This window comes from Python bivittatus, unplaced genomic scaffold (assembly GCF_059951505.1).
Source record: "Python bivittatus isolate LINGU-HERP-01145 unplaced genomic scaffold, Pbiv_v1 ctg000020_np1212, whole genome shotgun sequence".
Taxonomy (NCBI): domain Eukaryota; kingdom Metazoa; phylum Chordata; class Lepidosauria; order Squamata; family Pythonidae; genus Python; species Python bivittatus.
In genome coordinates, this window is record NW_028277030.1 from 18,656,084 (window position 1) to 18,678,737 (window position 22,654).

The 22,654-nt window shown below is 38.7% G+C and overlaps 1 protein-coding gene and 1 long non-coding RNA gene across 2 annotated transcripts in view; one reads left to right on the top strand and one right to left on the bottom strand.

Annotated features, from left to right (window-relative positions):
* The window catches only part of KLHL29 (kelch like family member 29), a 423,334-nt gene that overhangs the window by 11,787 nt on the left and 388,893 nt on the right, over window positions 1-22,654 (bottom strand). The window contains exons 12-13 of the mRNA XM_088135579.1: window positions 14,327-14,520; window positions 585-729 (exon numbers count right to left, since the gene is read on the bottom strand). Of these exons, the coding sequence (XP_087991705.1) occupies window positions 585-729; window positions 14,327-14,520 (339 nt within the window). The remainder of the gene's footprint in view (window positions 1-584; window positions 730-14,326; window positions 14,521-22,654) is intronic.
* On the top strand, window positions 661-22,649 carry LOC148216996 (uncharacterized). The gene is made up of 3 exons (XR_015795178.1): window positions 661-784; window positions 17,708-17,879; window positions 19,187-22,649. It is a non-coding gene; the product is annotated as an uncharacterized LOC148216996 (long non-coding RNA).

A 22,654-nucleotide genomic window follows, 5' to 3' on the forward strand; every position in this document is an offset into this window, starting at 1 on the left:
AGGCAACTAAGTTAAAAAGCTGGATGAGGCTTTTGCATTGCCTTTATTCTGCTTCTTAAAGGTGTCCCCCCTGGTTATTCAGGGCAAACGTCAGGAATCTTAGAGATATGCCGTAGTACTTTCAATGGTGGCTTACCTAGGACCATGGCACTTCTCTGTTGCACATTCCCGGTGCAGTGCCTTTAATGTTAAGCATCTCTACAGCAACTTCTGGGAAAATTCACCTCACACGAACCTTTATGAAACGAGTGTCATATGTTTTATTTCAGATCAGGACAAAACTGAGACACACTCCATTCTGGCCGGTCCATCTGCCCAATTCTCAAAGAGAATGCTGAAGACAGGCCCCACTCAGACGGGCCCTGCCGTTTAGCTACCGAAGGCAAAACGATTGTGGAAAGGCTCAGCTTTCCTGGCTACAGTCTGGAGAACACTTGGGCTTTAAAAGAACCATCAAGAGGCAATCTGAATGCAACTTCATTCCTGCTGTCCTGCTCACTCCCACACCATCATTTTCTCCAGCAAGGGAAAAAACATTTTGGGCCATGAAGGCAAGTCAATCATTGTTTGGTTGTTTCTCTCACCTGCAAAACTGCCTGGAGTGGTTCATGTTGGGGCCTGCTTTAATATTGCCTTTTTCTGGATCGTAGATGGTGGTTGCTCGTGCGTAAGCTCCTCCAAGGATAAAGATGAAGCCGTTGAGAGTGACCGCAGGAGCATATTTGTTATCTGTCAATGGAAAAGCAACACTGAGATCGGTTACCAGGCTTGGTACTAGAATCAGGTTTCTCATTTATGCATTCCCCTTATTTATAGATCAGTCACGTTTTTTGAAATCTCCAAGGCCAGCAAAAGAAAAATGAGGACGTATTTTTGCTGCTGCCCTTATTGCTGATTGCGTTCTTCATCCCTAAACTTCTGAAAGGCACTTTTAAAAGTTCAGGGCTCCTTCCCGTTCTTAGGTCACAATGGCTGTAATCCAACAGCCCTGTTGCTTCCCATATCAGCCTGTATTCTTGCCTCTGCAAATAAGTATGGCCCTCTGAAAACTGAAACGATTTGCCAAATTATTTCAGACATGGAACAGCAGCCCATTTTTGAGACAACAAGATTAGTTTCTAAGCAGCATAATCACATGGAAACCTCCAAGGAGGTACCGATTTTAGATATTCCATACTTAGCTTTGAGGTGAATTGGTATTCTAGCCTACCCTCTTTTGATCCGTTTCTTTTCTTTTTAACTGTATACCTAGCAGGGAATCAGAAACTACAGGCCAACTTTCCTCAACCTGTCTGATACTGGATATAGTGGGTTACAATTCTGATAATCCATACCCTACTTGATTTAGGGAAATGTGGTAAATATTGCAATGGTGGCAAATGACAAAAGCTGAAGCGATATTAAGTAATGCCACAGAGTGCATTCCCCAACCCTTTGTCCTCTGGTCGGGTCAGATTACTGTACAGCTTCTGTCGTTTGTAGCTGATGCACAGTGCTGGCTACAGACTTTTAGGAGAACTTCTGTTCAGGACATCCTCCATGATCACTGGAACCCCAGCACAAGATTTCTGCAAGCCAACAGACACAATCTACTCATTTTCACACTTAACCCAGCAGGCTATGTTACACAATCTATACATTTTTCTGTAGATCTCATTTCAGGCTTAGCAAGTAGCGGCACATATTGCAGGGGTACAGCTCTGTTTATTATGCACATTAGCACCCATTCGTTTCCATGTTGTTCACTGATTTCCTGGTGAAAACCAATTGAACAAGGTTAAAAAAAAGTTTTCCCCCAACTGCTGTCCATCTTAAACCTTTTTTTTTTTTTTTTTTGGTGAAGTGTGAATAGCGGGACTGACTAGGACTCAGTTGACCTCTTACAGTCAGGCTACATGTTAGAATTTTGCATAAACTATGCACACCTGTGCTTTAATATTAAGCCATATCCTTTGGGGAAGACAGACAGAGGCACTTCAACTTTAATATTCAGTTCCCAGGTCACATTACATCTATATGTGAGCAGGAAAGAATTTACCCTCCCCACCCCCGACCCCAATAATTTCTGTCTAAAATTCATTTTTAAAATATCTTTCCTCAGTACAGTATCATTCTTTTCTTTTCTTTTTAGTAAATGCTCCCCTATGTATCATTAACCTTAGGTGTCAGTTCCCCCAAAGCACAGAATGTTACATGAAAAGGAAACTGAAGTTGAAAAGATAACACCCGAACAAGATAATGTACCCTGCATCTATAATACCATTCAATCTGTATTCTTTAATGCAGCCTTTTGAAATCTGGTGCCCTTTGAGGAAGTTGGTCTTCTCCTATCACTCCTAGCCAGCATTGGAGTCCAGCACATCTGTAGAGGTACTAGGTTGAGAAGCCTACTTTTTACTACCCTTTTAGGTGTACAGAAGCTAATTTTCAAACAGATAAAAAGCAAGTCATTTGTCAGCCTTTTTTTGAGTACAACATTACTTCCAGTAGATACCACCAAGTATCGTGACCTCTGGCATTTGGAAAATCAAAATTTGGTTATTGTTACTGATGCAAAATATTCTTTGGATATGTCCTCTCCATATATGCTGATCACATTTTCACAGCTTCTTTCGAGGGACGATTACTTTGTGGAAGACATATTAATCTAACAAAGAAACGCTAACAAAAGCACAGAGGGAGATTCTTTTGGGCTGTATCGAGCCAGAAATATGAGCTGCTCAGGAGGCCAGTGCCCTGCTGCGGATAGCACCTTGTGGTATAAAAGAATGTCCCACTTTGGTGTTTTAATAGCAGATTTTTGCTTTTGTTTCTTCTGAACAATCAGCAGAGTTTTTCAGATATCCTGCAGAAGAATCAGCATTATACCACCTGCTTCATTTTTCTGAACCCAAGCTCTCTTTAGAAATTTAGGACCGAGTGAGAAGAAATCAAGCCTCACGTACTGGTTTTAGGAAGAGGAGTATTGCATGAAATGGTCACTGATCAAGGCTTTCAGACTACAAAAATGTGATAGAGTCAAGAAGATATACTACATCAGTTATCATATGCTTAGTAGGTGTTGGATTTCCTCACGTACACTAGATAGGGATATCCTTCTCATGGGTTTTTCAGAATATAAACACAGCTCTGCTGCATTGCTCCAAGGCCTGCTCTTACACTGGCCAACCAGAAGCCTCTAAGATGCTTGCAAGAAAGAGAAACAGACATGCCCCTCTCACACCAATGTTCTTGTGCAACTGGGTGTTTGTAGGCATGCTTCCCCACGTAGAGGTTACTTTGAGACTTCAGGCCTGCTTGTCCTTGACCATCCTCCATGAATTTATCCAATACCTTTTTAAACCATCTTATTTAGTGGTCATCACCACATCTTATGGTAATGATTTTCACAGGTTAATTATGAGCCTTATTTGAAGACACTAAAAATTAACCCTGGGACTTTTCACCTGCAAAGCATATGCTATTCTATTGAGCTATGGGCCCTTGTCAGCACTTTAATGATCATTTTATCTTATGGGATGAACATTTTAAATCAGTAGACTGCTCACCATGGCATTCCCAATGGATAGTTTTCAGGAACTGTTATACTGATTATTCCCTCCAGCTATTGTAAGCAAATCACATCAGTTTTGGGTGGCAACAATACTGTCCTCTTTTGTCTGCAGCAATAGACAGTATTGCAGCATAACTAATTAAGTTTTATTTTATCCATAAAGGCCTAAAATTTAACAATAAAATCAGAATCAGAACACAGGTCAAACTGCTAAGCTCCAATCATCAAGCATTTGTCAACCAGGGAGGTTGATGGATCAAGAGGCAGTGTTCAAGATTAAGTGCTAATCATAAAAACCAATATTTTAAACATATTAAAAAAAACAGTATGAAAAAGGGCAGTAGCTATAAGCTAAATTAAAAGGTACATCTCTGCATAAAGAATGAATGACATTGGATGATCAATATACCCTGTCACAAGATAATACCTGGCAATTATGTAGCTGTAGTTCTTCAGGTTGATTATTTGTGAATTTGAACATATGGGGTCTGTCTTGGACAATAGCTTTGAATTCCACTCTATAAAATATATTGAATACACTGAATACAGAATAAAGTGAGCAGAGTTTTCACCATGTCCCTCAATTGGAGTTACCTTCATATTCCAAGTTACCTCTAATTATCTTTGGAGTATATTATACTACAAAACTGAGATGACCTATCCTTAAACCAAGTGGGGAGGAGGGCTGGGTTGTATAAATTCAGAGATGACCGCTTGGAGAACTATAGTTATAGGCAAATAATCAGTTCTTCTTCTTTGTAGTATCTGTATCACACATATGGATCATGATAGGATAGAAGACGGTCCTGCCAAATGATTAAAGATCTAGACAATAGTGATGCCTCAAGGTCAGTGTTTGGGGCCAAACGGTAGTTCAACATAACCAGAGAAGAGATATTTCTCATTAAAAAGTTGCCAAAGAAATCACTGCTGGGCAAAATACAAGTCTGACATCTGAAGACACTTGATAGAGTTTTAGCACAATGATAGGGAGCTGACACTGAAGAATTCAGACAACTTGTTGTATGCCAACATAAAAAAAAGACTGGTGCATATTTTCCAGAAATAGTGGTTCTTTTCAGCTGCTGTCTTTTGAACATCAAGCGCAGTCAAAGAATTCTCCAGATTATTTCAAGGAATGTGAAGAAACGTTGGCAAAACTAACTCTTGACAGAGATAAAACCTGGAAACGACCTTTGGTAAAAAGGAAACATCTAAACATGCAACTGACTCATCCTAATGAAAGAGAAGGTAAGGATCGTAGGGCGCAAAGATCACTGATCAGTTATGCTTGTCTACTAAACTGACAAGAAAAGCTACAGTATTTTGCAAGTAGTGAAAACAACTTGAGGGCTTTGATAACATCATGGAGAGAACAACAGACTCCACAAAGTGCAAGGAAGAGGAAGAAGCAGGAAGAAGTTAGGAATATGCAGATGCATATTCCAAATAGCGAGTTGTGCACCACAGTGTCCAAATAGTTGATGATGCCATGGTACATGCTGAATAGAGTTAGTTGATTTGGGAGCTGGATGGATTCCTCTTTATCCCATCAGAGAAGGGGGCCAACGTTAGCCTCAGGTAGCTTTCAGTGTGCAGTAAGAATACAACTCACACTGTCTTGTGGAATCCTAGTAACAACCCAGATTGGAAGCAGCAGAAAAGCTTAAAGGAATATCCTGGATCTCCGCAACTGAAAGGCATTTCCTACAGAGTTGCAACTTATATCTCCTTTGGAAAAAAAAAGCAGCTGCAGGAATTGGTTTTGCAGGTAGTGCAATCTATTGTTAGATTGACCATAGTTCCTTGGACCACGATCTGGGCTAATATACTGTACACTCAAAGGCCCCAAGTGCACTGAAAACAGCTAGAAGCTCTACCTCTTGAATGTAACAAAGTGCATCATTCCTTGATCATCACCAGCAATCATCACCCAGATAAGCAAAGGTTACCACCAGGCACATAATCAAGCAGCAAACATATGCCAATCAAAGAACTACCAGAGGAACAAAACAAACACCCCCCCCCCAGCACTGGCAAGGCAGGCCACAGCACATAAATAGAGAGCAAACCCCGGCCCATTTTAGCACTGAAGATGTTACCTAGCCGGGTAATGAAATGTTTGCAAGAAAAGAACCAAGCTCAGAGAACCCCAAGGACTCCACAGTTCAACCCTGAGCTACACATATTCACCTCTAAAGTCACTTTACTTGCCAAAGCTAGCGGTGTGTTCCCCATCTGGTGTTGGAGGCAACATCAGATACTGAGGGAGTTTGACAGTGAAGCACTTACACTAGAGGAGAAAACTCTACACCACTGTAATGAATGTGATGTGGGAGATAGAGGTAACCGTACCAATAGAAAAGAATATGTGTAGCTCAGGGTTGAACTGTGGAGTCCTTGGGGTTCTCTGAGCTTGATTGTTTTCTTGCAAACGTTTCATTACCCAGCTAGGTAACATCTATAGTGCTAGAATGGAGTGGGGTTTGCTCTCTATTTATATACAGTGGCATGCCTTGCCAGTGTTTGTGGGGGTGTGGGTTTTGTTTTGTTTTATTTTTTCCCTCTGGTAGTTTCTTGATCAAGGTATTGTTTACTGTTTGTATGTCTGGTGGTAATCTTGTTGTTAATCTCTGCTTATCTGGGTGATGATTGCTGGTAAGGAGATGTTCTGGTCTTTTGTTTTCCTTTTTATTGTCTCTTTTGAATAGTGTGTAGATGCTGTTTATCTCTATGTGCCTGCTGATGGCTGATTGTCTGAATACCAAGCTTCCAGGAATTACCTCGCATTTTTGGATTTAGCTTGGTCTAAGATGCTGACAGTTTCCCAGTTGAAACTATGGTTAAGTCTGTCCATGTGTTGTGAGATTAAGGAATTTTCATCGTGTCTTCTGACTGCTAGTTGGTGTTCATGGATGCGCTCTGCTAGCCTTCTGCCTGTCTGTCCTACATAGTGGCTGTTACAGTCGTTACACTGTATGTTGTAGATGACTCCTGTTTTTTCTTCCTGGGCTATTGGGTCTTTTGGTTTACTTAAGATGTTTTGGAGGGCTTTAATTGGTTTGTGTGTTATGGAGATGCCATGTGGTTGTAATAGTCTGTTGGTTGTTTCTGAGACATTTCTGATGTATGGCAGTGTTATCCTCTTCATAGCTTGTGTTGGTTGTGTTGCAGTAGGTTGAGTGGTCAGGCGCTTTTTGATAAAGTTGCGTGGATATCCATTTTATTGGAAGATGTTGTATAGGTGGTCTGTTTCCTTTTTCTGCTGTTCTGGGTGGCTGCAGTGCATTTGTGCTCACCTGAATAATGTTCTTACACAGCTCCTCTTGTGGGAGGTTGGGTTGTTACTTTGGTAATGAAGTACTTGATTAGTGTGGGTTGTCTTCCGATAGACTTGAGTTTCTAATTTGCTGTTGTTTCCTCTGCTGATGAGGATATCCAGGAAGGGTAGCGTGTTGTTGTTTTCTTCCTCTCTGGTGAATTTTATTCTTGAAGATGTTGTTGATAGTTTCATGTGTCTTCTCTAGTTGTTCCTTTTTTATTATAACAAAGGTGATTAGGTTGGTGTTAACTGGGATGTAGGTTTCTTTGTCCTCTAATAACCTTTTGGCCTCTCAGTACCAACTCAAAGCAGAGGACAGAGCAGCCCTCAAAAGCCTAAGGAAGGACCAAACCATCATCATCCTCCCAGCAAACAAAGGCCAAACCAGAATTATTATGGATAAATCACAATACTTGCAAAAAGCCAAAAAGTTATTAGAGGACAAAGAAACCTACATCCCAGTTAACACCAACCCAATATAGAAAGTAGACAACCTAATCAAGAGAACCATTAATGACCTAACCAAGAAAGGCCAGATATTTGCTCTTCTCTGTGAGATGTCCAAGCTTTTTTGTTAGTTTTTTCGCTATGTTGTATGTTGGAGTCCCTGGTAAAGATACAGTTGCTTGGAGCGGTATGTCAGGCTTGTATATTTTTGGTTGTCCATAGAAACATGGGAGGATGGGTCCACTTCTTTTCATCTGCCACTGTTCTTCTTTTGTGATCTGGCCTTTCTTGGTTAGGTCGTTACCTTGAGAGGTGGTGTGATGATCCCATTAACAACTTGTTATACAAAAAAGGAACAATAGGATAAGGATAAGGAACAAATGCAACAACTATTGCTTAAGCATTGACTACATACTTTAGGTGCTATTACTGAGACCCCTAAACTGATCCAGGATCACAGAGACAAGGAATCAAAACACGAATGGTACTTGTGGGCAATTGCCATATGAAAATAAGCTTAGGTTTAATTTAGAGTCAAGGACATTCACTACTGTCTATGGCTCTTTATGTAGCCAGGGCCTTATTTCCCATAGCGGCACCCAGCTGGGAGACCTAGGAGGAGCTGCCTCAGGGGTGAGGGGAAAGTAAAAGTAATAAAGCATTCCTGAGAGACAATGGAAAGATCTCACATATCCATTGTCAAAGAATCCCAGGCGTGAAAGAAATAGGAAAGGCTTGCAAATCTACAGCAGAGAAGGATCTTATGGCTAGCCTAGTCAACTGATATACTGTATTGAGATAAGAGGGCATTGAGCACTCTCATATCTGTTACTACACATAGCAAACAGAGAACTGCGCAGCGAATCGAGAAATCAGTGAATGTGTCTAGGTTTCAGGCAACTCTCAAGAGCTGTTGCTGCTCCTTGAAGTCTATGATCCAGGCATGCTGGGCACCTACGTCACTGAATTGGTGGCATGTTCCAGCAATGTCAACATCTATGACCCTTGCAAGCAATGCAAGCAAGAGGTAAGGAGGGGTAGTAGGGAGAAATAAACAAGTAACAAAACCCCAAAGGACAGGACAGCCTGTGCGTATAAGAAACAGAGCCCCTTTAAACTAGCACTTCTACGTTCCCTTCGGTCTTCCCTAGCAAACGGGAGAGAGAGACACACAATCTGATATCCTACAATTTCAGGTAATAGGAAGTTACCCAGATGTCTCTACTGCATGCTTTCCAATTTCCTATCAATCCAACCTGTTGTGTGTCTGTGTAAGTTTCATTGCCTGGGATTTTGTTTTTGTTACTGTAAATTCTACCAGGAATATTTTGCTCACTGAACCACACTGACTATCCCCTCCTTCTCCCCCAAATTATATAGAAGATAGGCTAAGAAAAAAAAAAAGAGCATTCATTGGAGAGCAACAAAATAAAAGTGAGGGAGCTTTAGAAGAGAACATTTTGTAAAGAAATTGAACCTGTATGAGTAGCAGTGTTTATAATGAAAGTCGAGTATGATTCCTGGAATCAGTCTTTTTTTAAAAAAAAAAAATACACAGCATAAAATGGAGAACGACAGTGGTGCTTTTCTGAAAACCTTGCTTGTTTAGGTACAGGACATTCTATTGCTAAGACAGATTCAGCAACCGCTGCCTGTTTTCTATTCAGCCTTGCGCCCTCTTTAAAAGAAGTGCAAATAAAAGCTGTCGGGATCTGGAATTCCTCCCTCTTTTTTTGGAGCCTGAATTTTGGAAAAGAAACGAGAAGAACATGCTTCTGCCTACCCAGACGTAACCGGCTTCTAACCTGTTTGAAGAAAGGAGGCAGGAATTTTGTGTTATTCAAAGAGCACATCTATTTAAAAAGAACAATCTCTCTGTGTATTTTATAATAATGAATCTCTGGTTGGGAGCTTACCCCTGAGCCGGAAAGGCTAAACAGGTTACAGAAATAGTAATTATTGCTCATGAGTAATTCCAGTGAGATCGAACCTTTATAATGAAAAAAGCACAAGATCTATTAGAAGAGCAAATAGCTAAATTTGGAGTTTAATTCAGAACGCATTCTTGCCTATGAAGTATGGAAGATCTCTCAAAGCTGAACTAAAGCAGTGTTATGATTTCAAAGCTTGATAATCCCATATTAGAATATTAGTTTGGGATAAACTATATTTCTAGTGTTGTCTCTCCTCCCCCCCCCCCATGTTACAGAACAGAGGCCCTTATGAATAAAGATTTAGGGTGTTCCTGGGCTAAAATATAAAATAAAAAAATATTAAATGAAATGAAAAATAAAAAACAAAATGTAAAAGCTTCAGGAAAGAGTGCAAGAACTTTAATTTGTATTCCAACTGCAGATTAAGAGACTATCCAGGGCAAAGTTGTAACACAGTTTGACTTTCCTGCGTCTGCACGCTGAGATAGTAACTCTTGTGTCCACCATGCATAATGATTTAATGCAGATGAAACAGGCCCCAAGTTTTCAAAAGAAAATCACAGCAATCATCATTTATTTATAAGGTGATTTAGGGATATAAATTAGACCTGGAAAATGTGTGTCTTGATACAGGTAGTCCTGGTTTAGCGATCACAATTGGGACCGGCAACTCGGTCATTAAGCAAAATGGTTGCTAAGTGAAACCACGACTGTACTTTTGATCTTACTTCAACTTTCCTTTGCTTTACTGTGAAGGTTGTAAGTGTGGGGATTGGTTACAAAGTTACTTTTTCATCACTGTCATAACTGAATGGTCGCTAAATGAGGCAGTCACTAAATGAGGACTACCTGTAGTGTGTTCATATGGACAGGACAAACTGCATAGAGTGAGCCTACAGAACAAAGATATATGACACTCTCCCAACTATGAAGGAAGGATGGAAAACTCAGGCAACCTGCTATGACACCTTCCCTCTGGAACCCTACATTGCTATTTACAGAGCACTTGCACATTTTCACATACAACCATCTCCCCCATGGGAGTAAAAAATGCCACATGTATTCTGGGACCTAAATGCAACCATCTTGAGCTGGCAGCTTTTCTGCCCTTTGCAAGGTTGGAGTAAGATTCCAAACCTTTCGTCCACCAGATGCCTCAGAGAGAGCAACAAGAATTACAGCAGAGACTGCCATCCACCTGATAATGCTTCCTTAGGTTTAATGACTGCAGGCGTCCTGCAGCAGGCTTGAGCAAGGAAGATTACTACACTGTTCTGTGATATGTAAGTGCTACTGTAGTAGGAATGGATAGCTCTGTGAATTCTGATTCATCTCAATTTCTACTCCTCCCTCCCCCATTCTTAGGCTTATTTTGTCTTTTTTCCACATCAAGTTTGAGATGTTAAAAAAAGTGTGCATGAAAATTTGTCTGACTTTTCCCTTATTTTCTCTAAACAGGGCCTTCTAAATATGTAGGATCACAACTGTCAAAACATCTCCATTTTAATAAATGTGCAATTTGGAAATCCTCATGAGAACCAAATCTGTCCCTTTCTTTAGCAGACTCACAGTGGAACGGTTTTTGATCCAACCGGTCATCTAAAGACCTCTACTCAATCCTAGGAGTATCTGCTTCAGTGGCTGTCCCAGGGTTATTTAATGCCTAAATGCTACAATGAATGCTATGTAGCCTTCTCTCTGCATGTTGGAGAGGGTGTGGGGAGCTGGCACATCTCTAGCTTGCATGCTCAGTAATTAAATAGTTTGGGGAAGATTATCTACTTTATAACCACAATAATACATGTTAAAACCACTTTCCTACATCCCCTGTAAATACATTCATGAGAGAATATTCTGTGCGAAATAGAATAGCCTGGTTAGTCAGGTCTATTTTAACCCTATGCTTTATCTGGTCTATTGGATGTTTGTGCTACAACTACTGATAAAGTTTGCAGATTTAGTGACTTATTTACTAGTGTTTGCATTTTGTAATTTTAATTATCTGCATTTTGTCTTATAATTATATATTTGTTTTATATGTATAATGCACAATAAATATATGTAAAACACAGATAAAATATTTAGAAATAAAAATAAACCTTAAGACCTTTTCTTACCAATGGCATCATCATGCTAATGCCTTACACTATTAGTTCTTACACAGATGTGCATATCCATGCTTATGTTCACTATAATTCACTCTGAACAACAACTGTTTCTGTATCATATGATCTCTCAGATATTGATGTTTCAATCTCAGTTCTCTGCTGGTTCATGTTCTGCAATGCATGATGGAGCTATGCCTCAGGAATTAGATCATAGAATCACAGAGTTGGAAGTAGCCTCAGAACTCATCCGGCTCAATCCTGCTTGGTGCAAGATCTGTTAAAGCATTTCAAGCTCTGTTTGAAAAGCTCCCGTGGGGAACATATCACTTCATGAGAGAATCTATTCCACAGCAGATTGATTATTCATTGGACAGATAAAGAGAATTAAGGACAAATTTTCTTCAAGCAGCAACTGAGCCACTATAGTGGCTTACTATAGATTCATTCGCTGGCCTGTATGATATAGACTAGTTCAGTACAGGTAGTCTTCATTTAGCAACCACAAGTGGAACAGGCAACTTGGTTATTAAGCAAAGCAGCTACGAAGTGAAACTGCGACTGTGCTTATGATCTTACTTAAGCTTTCCTTTGCTTTACAGACCTGAAAAGAATGTAAATGTGAGGAGTGGTTGCAAAGTTTCTTTTTCATCACTGTCATAACTGCGAATGGTCACTAAACAAGGCAGTTACTAAACAAGGACTATTGTATAATAAAAAAGCTTGGTTCCTCCCTCAAGTTATATGTCTTTCCTATCCTGTACAATCACTCTAGGTTAGTCCAAAAATTACTCATCATTATTATACTACCACTAGTAACAACCAGATAAATGCACTCAACATTTGCATCCTTAAAATATTTTTAGCCCCTCTAAATACAAAATATTGTATGGTAATCAATAATTATCTTAATCATGATTTTGTAAACCTGTTATTTTCTTAAATAGTGGAATTCCTCTTTGTCAGTTCTTACACAGGACAGTTAGACAGAGAAAAGGGATTTCCCATTGACATCCAATGGACTGTTATTAAGATGAGACTTAAACATTGGTTCCCGCCTGCTCCCGCATAAAAATCTAACATTCAGCAGGACATAAGGACTAGTTAGAATAATGAAGTTTGCTCTTGTGTTTTAGCAATGATGACTGGTTGTATTGTCAAAAGGATTCTAAAAATAAACTAAGACAGAAAACTCCACTTGTAGTGTTACCAGATTGCCATTTAGGGAAGTCAGCTTGGGCTGACCTGACACCAATCAAAACAATGATCCAGAAGAAATCTCTAGACCAAAGCATAGCAGACAACTCAGATTACTTTAAAGTCTGGTTTAGGCTGAGGAATAGGCATCTCTAAGGCAAAAGGAGGAAGCTGAACCCTATAAAAAATATAAACTCTTGAGGACGCAAAAAGACAATATATAAATGGTTATGTATGTATTTTAAATGACAAAAGAAGATAAGGCATTTTTCATGCATAATGACTTTAGGAAAGAGGCAGCAAGACAGATGGGTAATCTCTAAGGCACATTTGAAAGCACTGTGGAAGATTCGTGACTGAACCCCACATTTCAATTGATTTTCCTTTTATTTATTGTAAGCTTCTCTCCTCTGTTTGGCTTCAAATATTGTCATTATTTTAGATTCAACTGAAAATGGTACCAAATTTAGAGTAAGGAAATCCTTCCTTCTCATCTGTACAAGTATCTACTCAATTAAATATATATATATATATATATATATATATATATATATATATATATAAAAATCTATGTATTGCATTTTTTAAAAAACTGTCACTCAAATGTTCTATTTTTGGACCAAATCAAAATAACAACAGCTTCAGCTAATACTCCTTCTTCTGATTATTATGCAGACATTTGTTAATTAGCTACTTTTATCTGAGGAAGCATACATGTCCTTTCATAACTTGTAGTTCTGAAACTTTTGTTAGGGCATGAATGTATTTATTTGCAAATGTGCAGAGTACTTTCAGATAGTTGGAGATTTTTTTCCCCCTAGACTGCATGGGTTGACATGAGGCACTATAACAGGTCTAGGGAAACAACTGCTTTTGTAGCTGTTTTAGAGAGCAGGGGTGGGATTTTTTTTTTTTTTTGCATAATATATTAAGTTACCATTTTGCTAAGAGTACAGGAAACTTCACAATGTCACTCAGTAGATTCTATGAATAGGAAGCGTTAGGAAATGGGTTTGTCTGCCTTGCTGTAATGCACCAACATGATTGCCAGTGGTTAATGTCCTCCTGCTGGGTATTTCATGGTACATCATATGCATGTCATGTCATGTTAAGCTGAACACTAACAGCAGCAAGGGAACAGCAGCAATGTTACACCCACAAATCAATGCTACAAACAAGCTTCTTCCACAGTGGGCAAAGGAAGGCTAACAATATATTGTGTTTATTGTAGTCTAGACCCTGGTTTCTGATAAGAGAGAATACTTCTGATTTTGGGGGTGAGGGGGCACAACATAACATGGCCACCCCCTCAACCTCTACATGGAAACCCACATGCATAGAAAAATCACAATTATAGTGTATGGAAACCTTCTAACAAACCAAAGTATGAAAACACCAGTGCTCAAATAAGGATCTCTACATTTCTGCATTACCTTGCATTTGTGGTGAGAGGCAAAAGCCTGTGAGCTCCCACTGTTTGGATTACTGAAAGTGAGGACAATGGTGGTAAAACTACATCTAAACTGGCCCAGGAATATTTCTAAAGTATGAATCATAGGCTAGTCATGCCCATTGTCTCTTTGTTCTGCTTTTTCACTAGAACATTCCACTTTTAGAAGTATTAATCTATGCCACAAATTCCCTTGACTTGTCTTGCTACCATTTGAATTTGGATACATACAATTTGAATTCATTGTCAACAATTCAACAGCATATGTGTTGCTCCTTCCCCATCCTCAAGTGACAGCTGGAAGCATGTTACTTTTACCTATCATAGGTGACTCTATAAAACTCCATGCATTCGTCTGAGGAACGTATGATTGCAGGACTCCAGCAGCTCGGCCAGCTTCATTCACGCCTCCAAACACATAGATCTTTCCACCACAAACAGTTGCAGCTGCAGAATGCACCGCCTTTGGCAAAGGAGCAATGGTCTCCCACTGATTGGTGATGGTGTCATACCTAAGACAAAGATAGAGGAATAAACCTAGATGCTAGAGAGATTAATCTTCACCTGTCAAGAAAACATCTTCCTAAATGTATTTTCTAGCCTCATTAATAATACATTCAGTGGATAATTACCATATTTTTCGAAAACAAAGCTGACTTTGAATGCTCATCTCAACAAAAAAGGAAACTATATGTAAATGTAGCTATGTAGATACATATATATATATATATATATATATATATATAGAGAGAGAGAGAGAGAGAGAGAGAGAGAGAGAGAGAGAGAGATAAACTCTCGTGTATTGTCCAACTACCTGATTCTGTCAAGTTAAGCTTTCCAACTCCAGCCGAATCTAACCCTTGAGATTAGAATCTCCCCTCCCCAAAATAAATGTCTGCACCTCACACCAACAAACAAACAAATAAATAAATAAATGGATAAATCCAAGATGAACCCCTCCCTTCCCCACAACTGAATTAAGAAGTACAAATCAAATTTAATTGCCTATAAATAAAGTATCCATTTACAAAATTAACTATCCCCAACTGCATATACCGATGATCTTCTCCCTGACACACAATCCTCTCTCATATGACAGCAATTAAATAAAAGCACACATTCCTCTCCCTCTTTCTAGCAGAAACTAAAAAAAGAAAACAAGAGGGGAAAAAATCCTGGAATCCTTTGCCACTGGAAAGTAATGAGATAAAGGAAAGAAGTAAAGAGAGAGAAGCCCTGTTTAGATGTAATAGAAAGGGTTAAATTCACCAGGCAGTCCCCTCCCAAGCAACAGCCAATCATCCAATGAATCCAGGCTTTGCCACGGGGACATCCGCATCCATCTGCATCTCATGCTAATTCCTTTCTTTTCAACAGCTTCTTCTGCTCTTATAAAGAAGCCCTTCTACCCTTTTAAGGCAGTCAGTGATACGGCAAGCTAGCAAATGAGCAGAAAAGAAAATGAAACTTATTCTCTACATATGCCTCTCAAATCTAATTATATCTTTGGCTAAAATAATCCAGGTTTCCTTTGTCAAGATGTCTCCAATTAATTAACTTCAGTTAATTAGAACAGAAGAGATAATCCTTGTGAATCAGTGCAGTGATATCGAGCAGCAACTAGAGGAAAGCAAGTAATACACTGAAATTGTTTAGCTTGAAGATCATCTCATCTTCAGATATAACATAGTATGATAACTAGCTATTAAACATTTTGGGGACCTGGAAGCTGTCTCAGTTTAACTTTCACTGTGTGCCCAAAGCTACCCCATTTCATTGCAAGATGCTGGACAGCTAAGATTTTACTACTCCATCCTTTTCCCCATGTACTACAGCAGATAAGTATATGCATTAGAGTGCTAAATTAGTTCTAAGGTCATCAGTATAAAATTTAAATTATTAAATATTAATAGCCACTGACCATAAAGATGTACAGTTAATAAACCATAGATGAAGATTCATTTTGGACAATATCACCACTTCAGACATGTATTTTTAAAGCTAACTTGGGCAGCAATCCAAATAAACTGGGCGACAGGAAAAAGGAAAACGGGGATGATGCCTCAACATTCCCATGGAATGCAGCATAGCCAGTGAACTATTCAATTTTTGAATCTAATAGTGGGAGACATTAACGATAAGAATTACAATTTTCTCTTCACTCGCGCACACACATGCACAATCAGAGCCTAATGCCGCTGGCAACTTTTGCAGCTAATAAACATGAACATGATTGGCATTCATGATTCTTCACTCATTTTATCCCTTTCTTGAAATGTACATCCATGTTGTTAATGACCTTTTAGTGATGCCTCAAAATCTCCTAGTCCAAAAGTGCAGGGGCAGGTTGAGGGACCAATAATATTTCATTAATAATAAAAGAAAGGAACTGAGGAAAAATTAATGGCAAAGCAACTTAACCTGTTGTCAAAATGTGTACATGATTTTACCTGAAAAGCTGTTAAAAATACAGTAATATGAATGGCTACAAAAGAAGTAGACATTTGGTTAAATGAGGGGAGAGAAGCACCAGCAAGGCAATGAAAAAGACACTTTAAAAATTCTAAATACTTCACCGGAAAAAAAAATAAGGCAAATTGGGAAATTACAAAATGTTTAACTTGCATATTCCTAGGGTAGATTTCATTTTATAATGTTTACTTCCAAGAATGTGGCTTCTGGATTTACATTTGGATATTTGAATCACACACATGCAATTTTATGCCTAGACCTAGACCACGGTGCAAAAGATAAAAGGAAAGCTAAAATTTTCTGAGATGTTTGCTCTCCCCACAAATACAAATGTCTTTGGTGGAAGGAGAATTACATTTTACCCATCAGTCTCCTACCCTTATTCTGTCAGAATGAAAGAGGTGAATAAAAAACGGTACTGAAGTCCAACATTCAGCAGGTACAGCTTTGGAAGATCCTGACATCCTACCATTTTATATTTGAGATATTCAGCTTTGTACTTTTCAGATCAGAACAGAATCTATGTTATAGTACACAGTACATTTCCTATCTATCTGCTATCCTTGCATCACAAAGAAGTAAACAGATTAATTGTGCACTTTTCTTTATATTTTCTGCTTGTTTCAGAGATGTATACTGTATAATATTTTTTTCTGTTTACTTAGCAATTTCATTCAACTGCTGTGACAAAAGCAGGATACTTGTGCATCAAACATGATGGAACTTCCTTAAAAGTTCTGTTGAAGGTCTCCTGCTATGCCACAGTGCAAGATGGGGGAAAAATCAATTGCTAAATGATGCTCTATCATCTAGCTCTCAATCAGAGAGAACCTGTTCAAAGGATGTGTCTAACTGGAACTAAATCTTCTAAAGACACATGCACCTTTTCTCCCGAGTGATGCCTTCAGGAATAAGAAAATTTCTCTTAAATTTCCCCCAGTAAATAATACTAATAAGATGGCATACTGACATAATAGGCACATTTCACTTCCTTGTAACCATGCTGTATCCATTCTCCATGCCTCAATCTACATTTGAATTTTCATGTTTTCTATTATTCTGATTCCATTTTCTTTGGTAGCTTTTTTGGAAACAGATTCATATTACTTGCGTATTGATCCTCCTCCAAAGCAGAGGATTAAGATTTAAATGGACGTTAAGCTGCTGCAAATAATTCCTTTCCAGGCCAAAGTGTTTCTGACCTCCACTTTCTCTGCTTTCTCCAAGTGATCCCTTCCAGGCCTGGACACAGGAACAGCTGATGCAGATCCAAAGGTTACCGACTATCCCAGGAGAGCGGGAATGAATAACCTGAGCACTTTGAATCAAGTGCCAGAACTTAAATCTAATGTTTTTGGTGGAAAACTCTGTTCTGTGCCTTTTTGTACAAACAATTCAGGTAATGATAAAACCAGCTGGCAGCTGCTTATGTGACAGGATTCAGAGCTGAGACACCAACAGAGGAGTTAGATGGCAAGTCAACCTCTATGTTATCATAGGAAGGCGCCATCATATGACCCATATTGTTGCTCTCACTGTTTTGGCACTAGGTTTTATTGCTCTTGGGCAAACCCCCCCAAAATTATAGGTAGAAAAAAAAAGGGCGGGAGAAAGGCTGTAACCTCAGCCTGCAAAATCTGCCACAATAAGAAACCCTACCATGAGAATGGTAAACACTATTCTGAGCTGTCCCCCAGCTTCAAGTGCGCGTCACAGCTTACAGCCCAAATCCTTCATCTGTATATGGAAGTGAGATTCACCTATCACACCTGGATGCTTTGATCATCCCTAAGGAAAGGCATTTCTACCTGGAGTACTGGAAATGTGCTGTACGATCATTGTGAAGTAATATTAATAATAAATGGGATGGGTAACAAAAGACCACAGCATGGAAGTGAATGTTTGGTATCTCCTTTTGGATTTCAGATTGCACCTTTCCCTTCCCACTAGTCAATAAACATTCTTGGGATGTTTTGGGGATTCTCCATCCTTAAACTGTTCTTTTCTCCCTAAATATATATTTTTTATTTCTCCAAAACTTGGTGTTCTGTCCAGTATGATGACCCCCTACATAACTGATTAGATACGTTTTGATTAGATAAGGAACATTACCTGAAAAATTAAGGATTGGATAAATAGATATGATAGATATGATATATGATATGATATATCCATAATAATACAATGAATTGACAATTATTATTTAAACTTACAAAGTACTGAAATCTTTAAAATGTAAAAATAAAAGTAAATGATAGTTAGCATAACAAGCTGGACCTCTTTCCCCAATCCAGCTATGTTGTACTTTTCTCTTCCCACATTTTCAACTTTGTAGTTACAGGATTTTAATTATTTTACTCTGTATGTCTGCTGAATGGAAAAAAGCTCTTTGAATTATACTGTAAACTACTCTTTTTCTGAACTGTGTCTGAACACATACAGTAGTAAGCTTTCTCCTCTTAATTCTTTTCTGTCCTGGTTAGCAACTTTATGAATGAACGCTTTAATTTATTTCTCTTATAAAGCTTTTGTACCATCATTATCTGGAATTTATATACCATACCTTCACTATCTTATACATTATTCAGAGGAGACTTTGCAGAAAAATAGTTATGGAAAAATAAAGCTGTACTGTACTGAGAAAGTCTGCTTTCTAAGCCTCGCATAAATATGTCCTTCCTGTCTCTCTCTTTTTCTTCCTCCTAGAATTTTCCAGCTGAAATTCTACTGGCCAAAGCTCCATGCACATTTTTTCTGAAGACATCAAGGATTCCAAACTACTATGCCACTTGAATCTTACAAGCATATAAACATCGTGGATCTCTTTAAAATTCTTTTCTCTCATTGCATATAACAAAGGAAAAATATCCATTTGAAAAGGAATGTGGAGGAATAGATAGCTTAGCTTCAATTCATATTCTTGTTTCTCAAAAGGGAGTTTATAGAAAAGCAAGAGATAAATTATTACAGAGCATTTAAGAAATCTCCATTAGAATAATGTCCCCACCTCTATAGCGGGAAGCAGGCTTGGAGGAAATTATACGATGAAATTTTGGAAAAAACTTATTTTCATGATGGGTAAGCACATGTAGCTAATTTTCACTGAACTAATATCTGCATATTCTTTGATATTGAAATATTTGCATATAAAATCAGGCTTGAAGTATCTTCATCAAAAAGAGCTGATGATGTACCATAGTAGCTAAGAGAATAGCTACAAATGATAATTACCAATATTATTTATTATATTTATATCCCACCTTTCCTTGAGTAACTGAATTAAAGTTGCCTAATGAACATTTAACCCTAAACATGCTGATAGTCTGGAAACCTAACTATTACCCTACGTTGTCCTGCATAAAATGCCTAGTTCAAATCTCAGTTCTGGCAACAAACTCAATAGATTATAAGCAACAAAATAAGGTCCTCTTTTGGATATTATAGTACATCACAATTTTAAAGAATTCTGGCTTATTCATCATTAGCAGTGCCTTCCTTAGCTTCATCCAGGGTTGTGAGTCCATTGATATCTCTGGACTCTCTCTTAGCAAGACATTCATAAGCCATGATCTTTACATCATGCTAAACAAGCCACAGCAGGAACTGTATAGGTTGGCAAGAAAACCTGGGAAGCAGCCATCATGTTGATTTATGAGCAGACTAAAAGTATTGAATGCAGTTTTGGCTTACTGTGATTTCCAAATATGGCTGATGTACATGAAGAGCTTTGAATATTTTATGGCAGCCTTCCCCAAACTGGGTGCCCAGCCTATATGTGGATTTGAATTGAGGACTTGGGGAGTTGAAGTCCACACATGTGGAGGAGACCCGATTGCAGAAGGCTGTTCTACAGTATTTTTTTGCATCTATCTATCTATCTATCTATCTATCTATCTATCTATCTATCTATCTATCTATCTATCTATCTCCCTCCCTCCCTCCCTCCCTCCCTCCCTCCCTCCCTCCCTCCCTCCCTCTCTGTTTGAACTACTTTTGCTGGATGAAATGTATATTTTGAGTAGGTTTTACTGTAATGTCTATTTTGATGACACACATGCTTTGATTTACATGTACATATGAATCAATGAGTGCATGTCCACAGTTATTTATGGGACTGAAATATCTTCTGTAAGATTTATGCACCGTGGAAAATAACAGCTTAGAAATGGTAAGTAGCTGAAACAATCATTCAAGCTCAAAAATGAAAACTTCCATGAAGACACTTTACAAAACAGATGAATGCTTTGGTAATTATACCCTCGCCCTAAAATCTGGAATATATTTCTAACATCCTACTACAGCAATAGTAAAAAAACAGAGATTGGAAAATGTAGTTTGTTCTAAAAAAAGGAGTAACAGGAGGTGCCAAGGTATTGTTTGCTGTGTGCCAGCAGAAAATTCAGTTGCTTAAAAACCAGTAGATGGCATAGCAAAGTCAAAAGGAATAGATTTGGAGAGGGAAAGAAGAAAAGAATAGAGTGCCAATTATGATAAATATTAATCTCATAATAAGGGAAATACAAATAACCATTTTAGACTGGTTACAAGTAGTTACAAAAAGTACTATGGGCATGGTCTACCTTTACTCCTTCCAGCTTCTGGTGATGGTTTTAGAACAAGACAAAATCATCAAGCCAGCTTAGGCAACCTCGTGAACAATGCTGCACTTTGATGACACATTGAGATACAATTTTAACAACAGGTTCTTTCAGCATTGATAAGGATCCACAGAGGCTTAAGTAACCCAGATTCACCATCATTTTGAATAAAAGATACAAATGGTTGCATTGGGTCTTAGAAATTCAGTTGTAGTTTCACGAAAAAACTAAATTTCCTGCTTGGTAATTCATACAAAATACTGTTCTCAAAATCTGCAACTAGTATGTAAGATAAGTCTCTCCCCTAAATATTGGAAAAGTTGACAAAAGAACTAATAGTTAAAAAAACCTTAATTCATTTGAAGAACAAGGATTTGGACTGAAGGGCCATTTGGATAATGCATCTCTCTCCAGGCAGTTCAAGAAACTAAATACAGTGGTACCTCTACTTACGAACGCCCCTACTTACGAAATTTTCGAGATACGATCAGCTCCGGCCCCAAAAATTTACCTCTACTTACAAATTCACCTTGACTTACGAGCCATTTTCTGCCTGTTCCACGTGGTCCGCGGCCATTTTTCTGCCCGTGCCACGTGGTCCGCGGCCATTTCCCGCCCGTTCCACGTGGTCTGCGGCCATTTTTCCGCCCGTGCCACGTGGTCCGCAGCTGTTTTTCTGCCCCTGACACGTGGTCCGCGGCCATTTTTTCTGCCCTGCCGCGTGGTCAGTGGCCGTTTTTCCGCCTGATGCGTGGTCCGCGGACGCCGGAATGGATTAACGGTAATTACATTGAACCTTATGGGAAAATTTACTTCGACTTGCGACCAACTCGACTTGCGATCAGAGTCAAGGAACGGATTAAGTTCATAAGTAGAGGTACCACTGTAGATGATTCTGGCCTTGGAAACAAAGATTAGGCAGCAGAATAAAACAGTATTGAGAAAGAGCCACAACAGATGCCCAGATGATGCAGACCCCAAACAGTTAACCTCTTGTGGAAGTGGAGATACTTCAGAAATGCCCGTGAAGATGCTGAGTTGGCCAATTTATACATATCTTTATGTGTTGGTTGGCGGGCTATTGAGTTGGTAGTGAAGTGGGCATGTTTGGTAGCAGTTCTCCAGGAGCAGCTCCCTTTAATTTAATCAGTGGCAGAAGCATGGTTTTCTCTAAATTTATAAAAGATAAAGCCATAGGAATAAAACAGTGCTAAACTCTCTGCTGGTCTTAGGGATACTGTTCTTGTCCTGCATGTATACTAAACTTATTTGTTGGATTTTCTAGAATAAAAGGAAGCCAGGATAACCCCAGTGGGAAAATAAAGAGAGATCTGGTACATCTAAGCTCCTCTTTAATGGTTTACATTAGTTACTAAGACTCCTTTTTCTCAGTAACAATTCTACCAAGACCTGGTTCAGGATGAACTAAAACAATAAATAAACAAACAAACAAACTCAAATCCAACCTATCAGATTTAAAAAAAAAACAAATCTACTACGGAATCTGAAAAGATGCTACTTTCATCATCAAATCTATGAGTGATCCCAGAACTACTTTCTATGAACAAAATAACTT